At 43.8% G+C, this 17,240-nt stretch overlaps 1 protein-coding gene across 4 annotated transcripts in view; it reads right to left on the reverse strand.

Moving 5' to 3' along the window:
* PBK (PDZ binding kinase) overlaps positions 1–17,240 on the reverse strand; it is a 52,883-nt gene that overhangs the window by 27,476 nt on the left and 8,167 nt on the right. For 3 of the 4 annotated variants that reach the window (XM_032265411.1, XM_032265414.1, XM_032265413.1), the window contains exons 1-2: positions 7,120–7,473; positions 3,081–3,158 (exon numbers count right to left, since the gene is read on the reverse strand). In XM_032265411.1, the coding sequence (XP_032121302.1) occupies positions 3,081–3,138 (58 nt within the window). In that variant the 5' untranslated portion in view covers positions 3,139–3,158; positions 7,120–7,473. Of the gene's footprint in view, positions 1–3,080; positions 3,159–7,119; positions 7,474–17,240 lie in introns of those variants that run through there. The other variant, XM_032265412.1, reaches the window with a different exon arrangement.

Consider the following 17,240-nt stretch of genomic DNA (forward strand, 5'->3'; position numbering starts at 1 on the left):
CCAAAACACCAAAAGCATTGGCAACAAAAGCCAAAATAGACAAATGGGACCTAATCAAACTGCAAAGCTTCTGCATGGCAAAAGAAACAGTCATTAGAGTGAATTGGCAACCAACACAATGGGAAAAAATTTTTGCAGTCTACCCATCTGACAAAGGGCTGATATCCAGAATCTACAAAGAACTAAACAGATTCCCAAGAAAAAAACAAACAAGCCCATTCAAAAGTGGGCAAAGGATATGAACAGACACTTTACAAACGAAGACATACATGAGGCCAACAAACATGAAAAATGCTCATCATCACTGGTCATCAGAGAAATGCAAATCAAAACAACATTGAGATACCATCTCACGCCAGTTAGAATGGCGATCATTAAAAAATCTGGAGACAACAGATGCTGGAGAGGATGTGGAGAAATAGGAACACTTTTACCCTGTTGGTGGGAGTGTAAATTAGTTCAACCATTGTGGAACACAGCGTGGCGATTCCTCAAGGACCTAGAAATAGAACTTCTATTTGACCCAGCAATCCCATTACTGGGTATATATCCAAAGGATTACAAATCATTCTACTATAAGGACACGTGCACACGAATGTTCATTGCAGCACTGTTTACAATAGCAAAGACCTGGAACCAACCCAAATGCCCATCGATGGCAGACTGGACAGGGAAAATGTGGCACACATACACCATGGAATATTACACAGCCATCAAAAACGATGAGTTCGTGTCCTTTGTAGGGACATGGATGAACCTGGAAACCATCATTCTCAGCAAACTGACACAAGAGCAGAAAATCAAACACCACATGTTCTCACTCATAGGCAGGTGTTGAACAATGAGAACACATGGACACAGGGAGGGGAGCACTACACACTGGGGTCTGTTGGGGGGAAATAGGGGAGGGACAGTGGGGGGTGGGGAGTTGGGGAGAGATAGCATGGGGAGAAATGCCAGATATAGGTGAAGGGAAGGAAGGCAGCAAATTACACTGCCATGTGTGTACCTATGCAACAATCTTCCATGTTCTTCACATGTACCCCAAAACCTAAAATGCAATTAAAAAAAAAAAAGGAAAGAAATAACTATCCTAAATGTGTATGTATCTAATAGCAAAGCTTCAAAATACATGAAGCATCAACAGATAGAAATTGGGGGGAGGGTGGGGAGCAGACAAATCCACATTGTAGTTCAACTCTCTTCTCTCATAATTAATATAAAAAGTACACAGAACACCAGCAGACCTGAAGAAAATAACATAAACAGGTCAACCAACTTGACCTACTGACATTTACAGAACACCCCAACGAGAGTAGAAACAAATGCCCATTTTCAAGTGCATGCAGCATTCACCAAGACACATAAGCCTCAAGTCAGACTGATTAAGAAAAAATAAAATATAAAATACCAGTACCAGATATGAAAAAAGACATTAGAAGGTTAATAAGAGTATATCAAGAATAACTTTACACCAGTACATTTGACAATTTGGAAGTGATGGACATATTCCTTGAAAAACACTAAGAAAATTAACGAAGAAAATAAGAGATCACTTGAATAGCGCTGTATCTATTAACTGTGAAGTCACAGTTAAGATCTTCCCACTGACAAAACTCGAGGTCAAGGTGGTTTTACTGGTGAATTCAACCAGTTCAAGGAGGAATAATACCAATTCTACATAAAGTTAAAGAAAAAGACATTTCTGTTAAAGAGAAACATTTCTCAGCTTACTTTATGAATACAGAACAACCTAATACAAAAACTAGACAGATATCCCAACAAAGACAACGGCAGTCCAATATCCCTCATGAATACAGAAAATACCAGCAAATCGGGCAATATAAAACATGTATCATGACCAAACTGGCTTTACACGAGGAATGCAGGGTCACTTTAATCCTTGAAAATTAAAATAATTTACCACATTAAGAGATTGAAAAAGAAAACAGATTCAGAAAAATCACTCAACAAAGTTCAATACCCACTCACAGTAATAACTAGAAGTATAAGGAAAATTCCTCAAACTAATAAAGGGCATTTGTGAAAAATCTACATCTAATATAAGATATTGGGAAACAAGGCAAGTATATCCACTAACAAGTCTATTCAAAAACATACTGGAGCCAGTGCAATAAAAAAAGTAAAAGAAACAAAGCCATACAGACCGGGGAACAAAGTAACACTGCCTTGATTCATCCACAAATGACCAACCATATACTATATCCTAAGCAATCTATTAAAAAGCTAATGGAATAAATGAGTTTAGGATGGTTGCAGGATACAAGGTCAACAGGAAAAGCTGATCATGAGAAATGGATGACATAATATTTTCTCAGGTTATTTTCCAGAAATTTAATTTTAGCTATTTTCTATATAAGAGTTAAGGATCAAGGCCGGGTGCGGTGGCTCAAGCCTGTAATCCCAGCACTTTGGGAGGCCGAGGCGGGTGGATCACGAGGTCAAGAGATCGAGACCATCCTGGTCAACATGGTGAAACCCCGTCTCTGCTAAAAATACAAAAAATTAGCTGGGCATGGTGGCACGTGCCTGTAGTCCCAGCTGCTCAGGAGGCTGAGGCAGGAGAATTGCCTGAACCCGGGAGGCGGAGGTTGCGGTGAGCCGAGATCATGCCATTGCACTCCAGCCTGGGTAACAAGAGTGAAACTCTGTCTCAAAAAAAAAAAAAAAAAAAAAGGATCAAGGCTCATTTTGTGCACATGGATATCCAGGTGTTTGTTGAGAAGATTTTCCTTTGTCCATTGAGTTGCCTTGGAAAAGATCTTTCCCTCTAGAGCTATGCGTGAATGGGAGGGAGAGAGGTAAAGCAGTTCCTTAAGGGATCAAGCTAAGTTGATTTTTGAGCAGGAAGAGCCTCCAAACCTGTTAGACTGTCCAGAGATGATCAAACTGTGGCCTATAAAATAAGTCTTATTTGTTACAATTAACATCATAAAGGGGATTTACGATAAAGTTTCTATGTGACAGATAATTAAAGGATCAAACTAAATAATACTAAGACATTTCTAAGAGAAACGACGATAGTAATCATAAAAAAAAAGTCACATCTGCTATCTTACCAGATTTCTTTTTTTCTGATAATTTGCATGGTGTCTTGAAATTACTGATCCCTTCCATTGTAGCAACCACTCTAGGTCCTATGATGAAAACAAATTGCAAGTTACACAGCAGATATAAAAATACAACTCTCATTCATGAAGAAAAAATTCCTATAACATTATCACTCATTTTATCACAAACAAAATTTGAGAACTAAAAAACACCTTGACAAATATTTCATCCAATTTTACTTAAAATGAGAAAACTAAAAGCAAAAGGTACAATTACTTATCCTTGGTCATAATATGATTATTTTTGTTTTAAAGTAATATATGCACTTAGCTTGGAAAAAAAAAAAAGAATCACCTAGTACAAAAAGGTAAACAATATGTCTCCCTCTCACATTTCCCAGGAGTAGTTAACAGGTCTCTTATATCCTTTAAGGAAACTGTGCAAGCAGCACTATTCATAACAGCCAAGAAACAGAAACAATAGAACTCTCCATCAGATGATGAATAGATAAACAAAATGTGGCATATTTATATAATGGAACATTATTCAGTCACAAAAAGGAATAAAGTGCTGATATATACAAGAATGAACCTTGAAAATATTATGTTAATGAAAGAAGCCACATACAAAAAGGCTACATATATCATGATCCCATTTTGAGGAAATGTCCAGAATAGGCAAATCATGGAGACAATAGCTGAATAGTTGCTGGTGGCTGAGGAGACAGAGAACATGGAATGACTGCCAGTGGGTATAGCGTTTCTCTGGGGTGATGAAAGGTTCTAAAATCAGAAAACAGTTTAATATATTCATCTCTGAGTATACTAGAACTACTGAATTTCATACCTTCCAAGGGTAGATTTTATGATACATTAATTATATCTCAATAAATGGTTATAAAAATTATCTATGAACATAAAATGTGGCCGGGCGCAGTGGCTCGTGTCTGTAATCCCAGCACTTTGGGAGGCCGAGGCAGGCAGATCATGAGGTCAGGAGTTCGAGACCAGCCTTGCCAGTATGGTGACACCCCATATCTACTAAAATAAATACAAAAATTAGCCAGGCGTGGTGACGTGAGCCTATAGTCCCAGCTACTCGGGGGGCTGAGGCAGGAGAATGGCTTGAACCCGGGAGGTGGAGGTTGCAGTGAGCCGATATCGAGCCATTGCATTCCAGCCTGCACAGAGCAAGACTCCGACTCAAAATAAATAAATAAATAAAATAAAATAAAATAAAATGAGGCTGGGCACAGTGGCTCATGCCTGTAATCCCAGCACTTTGGGAGGCCAAGGCAGGCAGGTCAGTTGAGGTCAAGAGTTTGAGACAAGCCTGGCCAACATGGCAAAACTGTGTCTCTACTAAAAATTCCAAAAATTTAGCCGGGCATGGTGGTGCGTACCTGTAATCCCAGCTACTCAGGAAGCTGAGGCAGGCAGGATAATCCCTTGAACCTGGGAGACAGAGGCTGTGGTGAGCTGAGATTGCACCACTGCACTCCAGCCTGGACAACAGTGAGACTACATCTCAAAAAAAAAAAAAAAAAAAGAAACCAACAAAAGAAAAGAAAATGTACATATCACATATATAAACAAAGCAACTCAATTCGTTTCTTTCTATAACATATTCATGAATTTTTTTATTTAAAAAAATTTTTTTCTAAAATTAGGTTTCCTATTATTATAAAGCAAAACTGTTCCTACATGTCAATAAGCTCATTTGTCTATAAAAAGTTGGGAGACAGAGAAATTTGCTTAAATTTTTTATAGAGCCCTTAATTATAGCATCTTTAAAAACTGTGTTCTAAGGGGAAAAAAATAATCTCAAAGGCCCAGCTTTAGTTGTCCATTAATGACAAGTTTGTCCATCTTGTTTAAAATGTAGCTGCAATCACTACCGTCTTCAGATTTCCCTATACTGAGAACACTGAGCCCCTTTACATGTATTTGTCAAGAATATAATAATTTCATAAAGTGACCCATTTAACTTAAAGGCAGGAACAGCAGGAGAATTTCTGAAACCAGTTTCAGAACTTTGGGGAAGGATAAACTATTCAGCAGAGTGGCTTGCAGGAGGTATTTCTACTTGGGAAATAATTGCCCCATGTCATTTTGACTCCCGTCATCCATCTGCGTTATCTTTCCCTACAGGACGCTGTGATGGAGCACATCGAAGATCTACCTATCTGTGTGAAGCTACTCTTCATTTACTCAACCAGCATGCACACACTGAGCACATACCATGTGCTCTAACAGCGCACCATTCTACGCTCTGGAAATAGAGCAGCAAACAAGACCCAAACAAGTATGAAGATCAACATATACTATTTCAGGAGAAATATGTATCAGTGAAGGGAGGCAGAAGGCCTTGGGAAGGGGCTTAATATTGGAGTTTAAAGTGGTCAAGGAAGGTCTCCTTGAGAAACTCATTTGAAGGACATGAGGGAGCAGACCCAAGCAAATATCTAGAGGAAGTCTTCCAGAGAGAGGACAAGAAATATAAAGACCCTGAGGCAGAAATCTTCAAGAAAGAGGCCAGCTAGCAAAGGGGAGAAGGAGACAAAGTCAGGGAGGCTGGGGGTAGGGACTGGCAAGTCAAGTGGAGAATCGTACAGGACTGTGACTTCTACTCAGCTGTAGTCAGTCAAGATTTCGGCTTGCACTGAGAGGCAGAAAGCTGTTGGAGAGTTTTGCGGAGAGGAGCCGAACAGGTAGGTGGATACGGGTCTGGAACGCAAGCTGAAGATTTAAGTTTGTGGGATGGCAGCACGCAGACATCATTAAAGCCAAAAGACTAGGTAAGATCACCTAGGGAGTAACTGTAGAGAGAAGAGAGGTGAGCCCTAGGGCGTCCAAGCAGGAGAAACTAAGAACAAAGCAACCAAGGAGGGGCCAGCAAAGCAGGATGCAGAAAACCCGGAGGCAGAGCGTGTCCAGAGAGCTGCTGAGCCTTAGAACTCTCACTGCCTCTCCCCCTCAGTCTAAGGGGCATTTGATAAGCAGACACAGCACGTTTTAAAAAAGAAAACCTATCTCTAAAAACAACTAGGTTTAAACAGAAGAAGTCTTAACATTTCCTTATATTTTCTTAGGACTGGGTTCCACCTCCTACTCTGAACTACTTGCACCTTAAAGTACCATGTCCTATTCATTTCACAGTTGTCTGAGGGCCACTTCCACTCCCACCCCTCCCCAATCCCACTCCCCCACCCCCGACCCACCAGCCCCCCACCGCCCCCGCCACCGCACTCCCACGTTTGGGTATTGACTATTGACAGATATTGACAGAGATGGCTTTTGGCCAGTAGCCCAAACTCTGCCTCAGGTTGTTACCTATTGTATACACAGTCTTAACATTAATTGTTAAATAAGCATACTAATCCTAAATCACAAGGTTCTCATGAAGATGACAGAAAAAAGAAAAAAAAAAAAAAAACCAAACAACAAAAACACACATACACAGAAAAAACAGTGAATACTGTATTTGGATGAACATCCATTAGAAATGGCAGTGGGATGACCGTGAGCAGAATTTCATACTCTGGAACACGTAACATCTTTTTCACAATTAAATACTGTTTAAGAAGCAGCATTCAAGTGAGCAGAGCTCAGCAAGCTTATCTCCAGCTCTACTGAGTCAAACGTCAGTGACCCTTGGACTCTAAGCCTGGGGCCCTGAGACTCAACAGGATACTACTGACAAAGCTAAAGTGCGAAGGAGCAGCAGAAAAACGGAAAAACAAAAGAATGAGAAAAAGTAAATATAAGGAGAAAAGAGAAGCAAAGCAGCTGTAGAAAGTCTAAGGGGAAGTGTGGGCCGCATGACTCCTGAGGTCCTCTGCATCTCACACGCTCGGCAGGGTTCGGGGTGGAGGTCAGGCTGTTGTTTACCCGATCCTGGGGCTCACACTGGGCGGCGGCCAAAATCCTCCTTCGGCTGTAACCAGACCCTACCCTGTCACGAAAGCCCCCGCTGAGTCCTCGGCTCCGGGCTCGGCCCCCGCCCGGGCTCGCAAAAAAAAAAAAAAAAAAAAAAAGCTCCCCTTACCAGAGTCTCACCCTCGGGAAGGAAAGGGCGGCGGTGAAGAGAGGTGGCGGCCAAGTCCCTCTTCAAAACTGGTCCCAAGCGGCCTCCAGCGAGACCCTGCAGCTGCGTCCGCACCCCCAGAGCCGCCGACACTCACGACCGGCAGGAGCCGTTGCGATTCAAACCCTCCTGGCTTTCAAAATGTCGCGCGCCGCGCTAGCGTCGCCCTCGAACTACGGGGCGGCATAAAGGACAACCCCCGCCGATTCGCCGTTCCTCCTGCCTCGCCCAGGCCTCCAGGCACCCGCGCGCGTGCGCAAGGCAGGAGGACGGCGAGGCGCGTGGAGCACACAAACCTTCAGAGGATCCACCCGCCCTTCGGAGGAGCACTGATCGGTGAATAGAAAACACGTGCCTGTGCTGAAGGCTGAAGCGCTCCCCAAACGCTCACATCTGTGCTGAGCGCGTCGATTTTATTACAGGTTTAAGAGGCCTTGAAACACTCTAAGGACAAATGTGTACCTTAAGGAACAATCATCTTTAGCGGAGAAAAAAAAATATTTAGAAATGTTGCTAATTCATGTAATTGCTACGTTCAGTTCAACATACTTTTATTTATTTAACGATTATTTAGGAACATCTGCTCCCCAGGAGGGGAGAGGCCTAGGGGCAGACCGGGGGCCCAGAGCTCGGGGCAGGGAGTACCCCTTGAGGGGGCCGTTCCTTTCCGTTTAGACGTACACCAGGGGTTGGAAAAACCACTCCAAGCAAAAAACTTGAATGAAGATCAGGACTGGGATCCATTAATGTGGGTGACTAAGCCCCGCGAGTCTGATCACCCACCTGGCGGTGTCTCCAGGACACACAGAAGATGTGCCCTGAGACATCCCCCGGGGATGGCGCAGGTCCTGAGGGTCGTGGGGATCAAAGAATATGAGCCAAGAGGCATAAATCACATGTTGGGGTTTGCCTTCCCCTATGTGACCACAGTTCTAGATGATGCAAAAACTTACTCAAGCCATGCTGAGAAAGCCACTGATGTGCAATTGCAAGCCAGTGTGCGCAGACCAGTTTTTTTAAACTCTCCTCCTCCAGGAGATTTGTATCAGGTATTGCAAAGCAAAGAAATCAAACCCCTTCGCCATTGATCAAGCCCCAGTCAAGTCCTAGATTGCCTCCCAATAGATATTGCTTTACAGCTCCAACTCTATGTTGCAAGGAAAGCCGCAAAACTGGGGCGCTGAGGCCACCTGGCTTGGAACAGGAAGGAATTCAAGAGCAGCCTCATAAAGTGAGAGCAAGTTTATTAGGAAAGTAAAGGAATAAAAGAATGCCTACTCCATAGGCAGAGCAGCCTGGAGGGCTGCAGGCTGGCTATTTTTGTGGTTATTTCTTGATCATATGCTAAATAAAGGGTGGGTTATTCATGAGTTTTATAAGAAGCCCCTGGGGATTTTCTGGAATTTGAGGGTTCCTCCTCCTTTTAGACCATATAGGGTAATAACTTTTGTAAACTGTCAGGGCACTGAGGGGAGTGTCTTTTAATAGCTAAATCATTATAATTAGCTTATAATGAGCAATGAGATTGACCAGAGGTCACCCATTAGTGGATTCAGTCTCCATCTTGATTCAGGTTCTTTGCCTGGAGTGGTATTTCCAACCCTGGTATACCAGGAAAGGGAACACTGAGCGGCCCCCATGGGGTGCCATCTTGCTTTTTGTGGGTTTGGGCTGCCCTCTTTACTGCATCCTGTTTTATCAGTGGGGGTCTTTGTGAACTCTGTCTTGTGAAATCAGTCCTGCCAAACTCCTGGGTCATACAGCCCTAATTCTTTACAGAAGAAGGCATCAACTTCTGAGGGAAGAATAATAGTCCCATGACATCAGTGGGCTAGGGGAGGGCCTCAAATGCCAGTGGGTCCTGGAACCCAGCAGGTGTCCAGGCTCTTGACACTGTCTTGACAATGAATTCAAAGAGGAGTTGGAAAATAGTGAAAGCACGGAGAGCACACCTTCAATCCCTTCTCTTAAGTGTGTAGTGTTCCCCTTTTATTGCAAAGGGGAACACTACACACTTAAGGGATTAAGGGTGTACTCAAGAGAGTCACGCAGTAGGGTTTGCACTTTCTCTCTGTATGGGTTTCTTTAACCAAAGTGTTGAATATTCATGAAAATTCTTGGAAAAAGATGAGGATTTCTTGGAACTGTGGTGCCACTCATTTTTACACCAAATATGGGTGTCCCCAGAACTGTCATTGTGCTCATGGGTGTGATTTAGTGTGCCAATGAGCATATAATGATGTCCTAGGGGAAACCTAGGTCAAATCCAGCGCCATGTTGGGTCTAGTTGGTTTTAGCCAGCTTGGTCCACACCCTGGTTTTCAGGGTTTCATCAGCCCATAGCCCCTCCTCACGGGAAACTGCTGTCTGGAGTTTTTATTCTCCTGTGACCCCTCTGCATTCCTCCTGTCTCACACAGGTTAAATGTTGGTTCAGTTACTAGCTGACCAAGTATTCACACACCAGGCACACCACCCCCACAAACCACGTCTGTGGCAACTAAAGTAAGCACTCGAATGTCCCTCACAAGGCAAAGGTTTATAGTGCAGATGTCTGCTTCACATTGCCCTGTGAAGCATTAATTCCTGTGACATCAGCAATTCAGAATGTTCTCATTAATCCATCACTAATAGTCCAGTCACATTCTTGCTATATTAATATGGTGTCATCACAAACTACTGCCAATGAAAACATGAAGAAGATAATGATGATGACTATGATAATTTGTAGTCTAGCTTCGATGCAATTAACAGGTATACTTGATCTTGAATTCACTGTACTGAAATGAATCATGCATGCTGGATGCTGTCAAGTTGTGTTTTAGAAAAGTTAAATAATATTTCTTTCTTTTTTTTTTTGAGACGGAGTTTCACTCTTGTTACCCAGGCTGGAGTGCAATGGTGCGATCTCGGCTCACCGCAACCTCCGCCTCCTGGGTTCAGGCAATTCTCCTGCCTCAGCCTCCTGAGTAGCTGGGATTACAGGCACACACCACCATGCCCAGCTAATTTTTTGTATTTTTAGTAGAGACGGGGTTTCACCATGTTGACCAGGATGGTCTCGATCTCTTGACCTTGTGATCCACCCGCCTCGGCCTCCCAAAGTGCTGGGATTACAGGCTTGAGCCACCGCGCCCGGCCCTAAATAATATTTCATTAGTAAATATAGTTTACTTTTCAACTGGAATATCAGATTTTTTTTAATAGGATCAGTAATGGCTTTTCATCAGCCTTTAAGTGTAAAATAATGAAGTTGTCCTTCATCAATTTGAAAACACACACACACACACACACACACACATTTATAGAGCACCTAATTCTACCCTTCAAAGCCCAATTTTTCAGCATCCCTAAGCTTACTTATCCCATCTCAGGAGGAGGCAGGGGAAGGGGAGCTTAGGAAATGTAGCCTAAGCTAAGCCTTCCTAAGGTAACGAGTTAGTCCACTAGGTTCTGGGGCCAACCACTTCCCTCCCCCGCTGCATCCAAATCCCTCCTCTCCTCTCCTAAGTCTTTACCTTCACCCACCTAACAGTCATTTTTCTTCAGAAGCAAACAATAACAATACTAGCACTTATTTAGTATTTATTTATGTCAGTTGTATATATTATGTATTTTATGTATTATGTATTAACTCATTTAATGTTTTATATATTAACTCATTTAATCTTCATAACTATGATCTAGGTTACTATAATTGTAAACTCCATTTTTCAAATGAGGAAACTGAGGCACAGAAAGGTTAAGTAATTTGCCTAAAGTCACAGGCTTTAACAACTGGTAGAGCTTCAATTTGAAACTATGTTGCCCTTAAACTTCCTCTTTAACAAATGTGCTCAAAATCTCTTCCACATGACACATGCGTGCACACACACATACACCCCTCCACCTCTGGGGCCTTCCCATTTCTGGTCACCCTCTTCCAAGCATAGAAGCACAGTGTCTCACCTCTCCTTCTCTCGACTCTCATTCTAATTTTTTTGTGTAGGCATTAGATTATAGACCTCACCACCTTTTCTTTAAAGATCTAAAGTGTTCTATACTTTTTATGAAATCGTAGATTTTTACAAGCCTATTTTCTACTCTTGCTGGCTATAAAATCCTGCCTAAAGCCGGAGCCTGAAAGCTTCATCATTAAGCACTGCTAGTGAAAGAAACTCCAGGGAGATGAGGTTATCGACGCAGGTGGAAGATGAGGCCAAAAGCATGCATGAGAGCGAAGGCCCTGGCGTAAAGGCTTACTCATAACCATCCTGTTCCCCATCTTGTAATCATAAAACTACCTCCAGAGATTAGCCATAGAAACATCTGAACTTCACAAGTTCAGTGTTATCGTCTATGAAATGCAACCATGAACTCAAAATCTTGCATTCCAGTCACTTGTCACGGAAAACAGCTTGCAAGCGAGATCATTATTTATTTCAGTGTATAAATGGTCTGCTTTCCTTGATTTAGCAAAAGAGCCCCGAACTCTGACTCATGGCTGCTTGAGCCCAAAGGAACATCGGTACTGTCATCTTTTTAAAGCATAAACGCTAACTTCTGCTCCATGCAGGACCTCACCTTTTGATTTTCAAGGGGAAAATCAAAAATGAAAAAGAAAATTCACTTTTTTTCTCTCTTTTTTACTGTTATTGCATTCTAATTCTCTTCAAAGCAAAGTAGATGCTGCCAAATGTGACACAGGAGTTAGGAAGAAATTATTTAGCCAGATAGTAAGGGTAAGGACGTCCTCAGTAAGGTTTTCTTTTTAACGAAAAGCAGTCCTCAAATCATCTTTTAACAAAGAGCAGCCTGTAAAATCGAGCTGCAGACATAGACAAGCAAGCTGGAAGCGTGCATGGGTGAATGCCGGCAGCTGGGCCAATAGGAAAAGGCTGCCTGGGGCTAGGCCTGTCCAGCGTGGCAGCTCCATCTCCCACCTTCCTTGTCAACCACCTGCACAATAAGGAGCAGGCAACCTGGCACTGGCCAAGTAGAAACCCTATTTGCATAATAAAGGATTAGGGTGGGCGGCCAGCTATGTAAATGTACACCTGGTCCAACCAATCTTGGGCCCTATGTAAATCAGACACTGCCTCCTCAAGCCTGTCTCTAAAGCCCGGTGCACTCCACCAGGACTGGAAGTCCCCCTGGGGCACCCTTCTCTTCTGCAGGAGAGAGAGCTGTTCTCCTTTCGATTTCTTTTGCCTATTAAATCTCCACTCCTAAAGCCACTTCTTGTGTGTCTCCATTATCTATTATTGTAAGATGGGGAACCTCGGGTATTTACCCCAGACAACAATGCCGCTTCAATTGGTTAGGCGGGAACTTTTAGGAAAGAAGAAGAAAAATATCAAAATGTTAAGGTTTTATCTTGTTACATCTGTATATCCAACCAATCAACCTGACACGTCCCTAGGGTACTTCTCAGGTGTCCCAAAGCTATTAGGTCCTCAGATGATACCACCTGAGCATCAGACTTGGATTAACCTGGAAATGTTCAGCAAAGAAGCTAAATGCAAAAGAATATGCTATTGCACAATGCTATTCATATAAAGCTCAAAACGGGCCAAACAAAGCCTTGGTATTTAGGAGTGCATGCTTAACTGCCAAACATTGCAAGACAAAACCACCAAAGTGACTACCATCAAAATCAGGCTCCTGATCACTTGGAGGCAGAAAGTAGGAAGGATCGGGGGAGAATGAGAGGGGCTCCTGGGATGCTGACATTCTAGCTCCCAGCCTGGATGCCGCGACACAAGGGTTTGCTTTGATAAATCACAATGCTGGACATTTTGTTTTGGGTACTTTTCTGTAGTGTTGTAGTCTGCCGGGGAGCTTTTTTTTGAGACAGAGTTTTGCTCTTGTTGTCCAGGCTGGAGTGTAATGGTGTGATCTCGGCTCACTGCAACCTCCACCTCCCCTGGTTCATGCAGTTCTCCTGCCTCAACCTCTCGATCAGCTGGGATTACAGGCTTGTGCCACCAAGCCCAGCTAATTTTGTATTTTTAGTAAAGATGGGTTTCCCCATGTTGGTCAGGCTAGCCTTGAACTCCTGACCTTAGGTGATCCACCCACCTTGGTCTCCCAAAGTGCTGGGATTACGGGCATGAGCCACCCACCAGGAAGAGCTTTTAAAAAGCAAAGAGACATGTACTCCATAAACATATACACCTACTGTGTACCCCTAAAAACATAAAAATTTACATTTAAAAAAAAGGGAGAAAAAAAAAGTGTGGTGGAAAGTAAGCCTGGGAAGGTCTGTCATCACATAGTGACACAGCAAAAGTGTTTCATTTACGAATTTGATCTTGTCAATGAGATGCACCTGGTGCAACCTGGAAGGCAGAAATGAGATGGAATTCCCTTCCTACCCCTTCACCTGTTTCCCATGGGAAGCACAGCTGGTGGGGGGCAGAGGGGAGGGGGCTTTGAGGGTTTCAACAACCACATTCCAGTGTCCAGTCACTTACTTCTTGGGTCCTGAAAGACACTTGCAATGTCAGTGGTGGTCTCCCAATCCATAGATCACAGCTACTTGGGTATCCTTGAATCTAACATGAACCCCACACCCCCAGTTCCAATCTCCTGCCTGACAATGGGCAGGTGCGTAGTAGAAAATCAGCTTTTCTTTGTAGTCACACTCAACACTTCTGTGACCAGATGTGCACACTCTTCCCTACACCAGCCACTTCCCCCACACCAGCTGGTATCCTACAATTCAATTCAATTCTGACACAGACCAGAGATAGTGCAGACCTCACAGGTTAAGGCTCAATCCCACAACACCAGCCCCCACTTCAGATGCCACTCACAAGTAGTAAGTCCCCAGGTCCATCTGACCTGGCTGCAAACTGGAACTTCCCATGAATCCCTCCTTGTGTTCAATAGTTTGCTAGAGCAGCTCCCAGGACCCACGAAGACAGTTTACTTTCTATTGTCAATTTAGTACTGAGGATATTTCAGCCAGATGAAGAGGTACAGCAGAGGGCAAGGTCTAGAAGGGTCCCCAGCACAGGTCCCCATAGAATCAGCGTGAACTACCCTGCTGGCATGTAGATGCATTCACCAACCTGAAATCTCCCTGAACCCCATCTTTTCGGGATGTTTATGGAGGCTTCATCACAAAGGCATGATTGATTATAAACTCAATCACCAGACCCTCTCCTCTCCCTAAAGAATGAGGGGTGGGGCTGAAAGCTCTAAGTTTCTGGTGATGGCTTGGTCCTTCTGGTGACAAGCTCCCATTCAGCAGCCCAGCCAAATTCACCTATAGGTAGTATAACAGATGCTTCTGTCACCCAGGTCATTCCAAGGGATGAGGAGCTCTGAGTCTGGACCCTGACAGCTGCGAGAGGTGCAGCTGCAGCCGGGAGCAAGGCAGAGGGCTTGCGGGCAGGAACCCTGTGTACAGCCCCCTTGGGAGGGCTGCACTCCACCAGCAATGTTCATCCTTGATGGCTAAAGGTTTCCACTTGCAGTTTCCTGACTTTTCCTACTTCCCATTAAGAAGCGAAATTAGCTGGTCCTGGGAATATGGAGCTTGAAAAACAAGAAGTGCTTTGGAAAATGTGCTGGGATCTGAGTGGCCTGTAATTGATGAGTTCCTGCCTCCATTGTGGTCCAGCGAACTGGGAAGATGTGGCAGGGAACTCAAACCCTCCCTAAGGGAAAACGCCTACTTCATGCCTAAGGAAGATGAGTTTTCCATCCTCTGCGATTGTGTAAGGTTTCTGGGCCAGCCCTGACATCTGGCCACAATCTCAGCACCCAGAGATTGTTTTTGTTCCACAGTATTCTTTGATTTTTAACTCCATTCAAAAAAAGAAATTGTCTTTATTCTCAGTATGTTAGGGTGAATCGATACAGTGATTGATAGGAAACAATTTTTGGCGGTTTATATTTTAACTGCTAAGTACTCAACTAGAATGTATAGCGTGGCCAGGAATTTAGAGGGAACGGAAACCTTTCTGCACACTGGATGCTGTTTGAAATTTTCCTGCCACTAAGGCAACAGCAGCATAAACATATGAGTGAAGAAAAATAAGCCGGATGTTTTCAGGACATCTGAAAATCATTGGTTCAGACCCTTTCCTCAAGGAAGATAATTAAATAAAGAAGTTGGTCACTTTAGAACCCATGAAGCAGAAGCGGAAGAACAAGCCCAGAGCTTTTTCAGCAGCATGACACACTCAGTTTGTTTGTTTTAATTTTAAAAAGTAATAATAATTGGCCAGGCAGAGTGGCTCATGACTGTAATCCCAGCAGTTTGGGAGGCTGAGGTGGGAGAATTGCTTGAGGCCAGGAACTAGAGATGAGCCTGGGCAACAGAGCCAGACCCTGTCTCTCCAAAAAAAAAGTGGGGGCGGGGGTGGGTTAGCTGAGCTCATGCCTGCAGTCCTAGGGCCTCGGGAGGCCAAGAAAGGAGGATCACTTGTGGCCAAAAGTTCAGAGTCAGCCTGGGCAACATGGTGAGACCCCATCTCTACAAAAGAAAAGAAAATAACTAGCCAGGTGTGGTGGTGTCTGCCTATAGCCCCAGCTACTCGGGAGGCTGCGGTGGGAGGACTGTTTGGGCCAGGAAGTTGGAGGCTACCATGAGCTATGATTGTGTCATTGCACTCCAGCTCGGGTGACAGAACAAGACCCTGTGAAAAACAAAAAAAGCAAACCAAAAGAAACCTGTTCCTCCGGCACAATGAAGGGGTAGGTGGATATCAGAGGGAAGGGCCCCCTAAGGCCCTAATACCGACGCCCCTTCATGCACCTGTTAATACTCTCAGCATAAATTTAGTGGTCCTCAATCAGAGAACAATGCCAAGCTAGGCATATAGTTCATTAGGTGGCTGCTATGGTAAATAAGACTTATTTGCTTTTTTGGGTTTTGTGGTTTTTTTTTTTTTTTTTTTTTTTTTGAGATGGAGTCTCTCTCTGTGGCCCACAGAGAGAGACTTACTGCAACCTCTGCCTCCTGGGTTCAAGTGATTCTCCTTCCTCAGCGCCCTGAGTAGCTGGGACTACAGGCACATGCCACCACACTCAGCTAATTTTTTGTATTTTTAGTAGTGACAAGATGGTCTTGATCTTCTGATTTCGTGATCTGCCTGCCTCGGCTTCCCAAAGTGCTGGGATTACAGGCATGAGCCACCAAGCATGACCTATATGTTTGTTTCTTTACATTGTAAGCCTGAACTAGGAGGACTTCAATGAGTCTCTTCCCTCTGTCTGGGAAGAGGCATTCCCTTTTAAAGATTGCTCATGAAAACTCCAAAAGTGGGAATACTCATTCAATTCCCTCCCTCGTTCTCTTATTCATTTATTTCTTGAAAAAAATGAACCTGAGCCAGGTACTGGACATTAAAAATCATGAAAAGATTTAAAAAAAAACCCTGCTTTCAGGGAGCATTCAGACTACTTAGCAAATAGATGCAATACAGTGTGGTAAGGAAATAATGAAAGATAGGAAGCCTGACAGGGCTGGAGTTCCTGCAAGATTTCTTGGCTTGGGTCCTGAAGTATGAAGCATTTCCATGATGATTCCGATTTGTGGGCACAAGGTCAGGGTGGGACTCACCAGGCAGAGGATAGGATAGGTAGAGGCATGCCAAAAGATGCATAATCTTTAAATAAGAGCAAGGAATGCTGGGCGTGGTGGCTTACTGCTATAATCCCAGCACTTTGAGAGGCTGAAATGGGAGGATCACTTGAGCTCAGAAGTTCAAGATCAGCCTGGGCAACATGGGGAGACCCCATCTCTATAAAAAATATTTAAGAAATTAGTTGGGTGTGGGGACACACAGCTTTGGTTCCAAGTACTCCTCAGGAGGCTGAGGGGGGAGGATCAGTTGGCTTAGGAGGTTGAGGCTGCAGTGAGCCGTGACCGTGCCACTGCACTCCAGCCTGGGTTGCAGAGCAGGATCCTGTCTCAAGGAAAAATAATAATAATACGGCAAGAAAAAGTAATTGATTGGGGACATAGGATGAGGCCAGACCGTGGCCTTTTCTGGTGTAGAAATTTGAACTTTCTTTTGTCATGTGTTAGATGGAGAAGTCTCCCCGGGATTATGGTGGGAGCAGGTAATGGGAAATGGTGATAATCCA

Source organism: Sapajus apella, unplaced genomic scaffold (genome assembly GCF_009761245.1).
Source record: "Sapajus apella isolate SASKATOON/1434 unplaced genomic scaffold, GSC_monkey_1.0 scaffold150, whole genome shotgun sequence".
Lineage (NCBI taxonomy): Eukaryota > Metazoa > Chordata > Mammalia > Primates > Cebidae > Sapajus > Sapajus apella.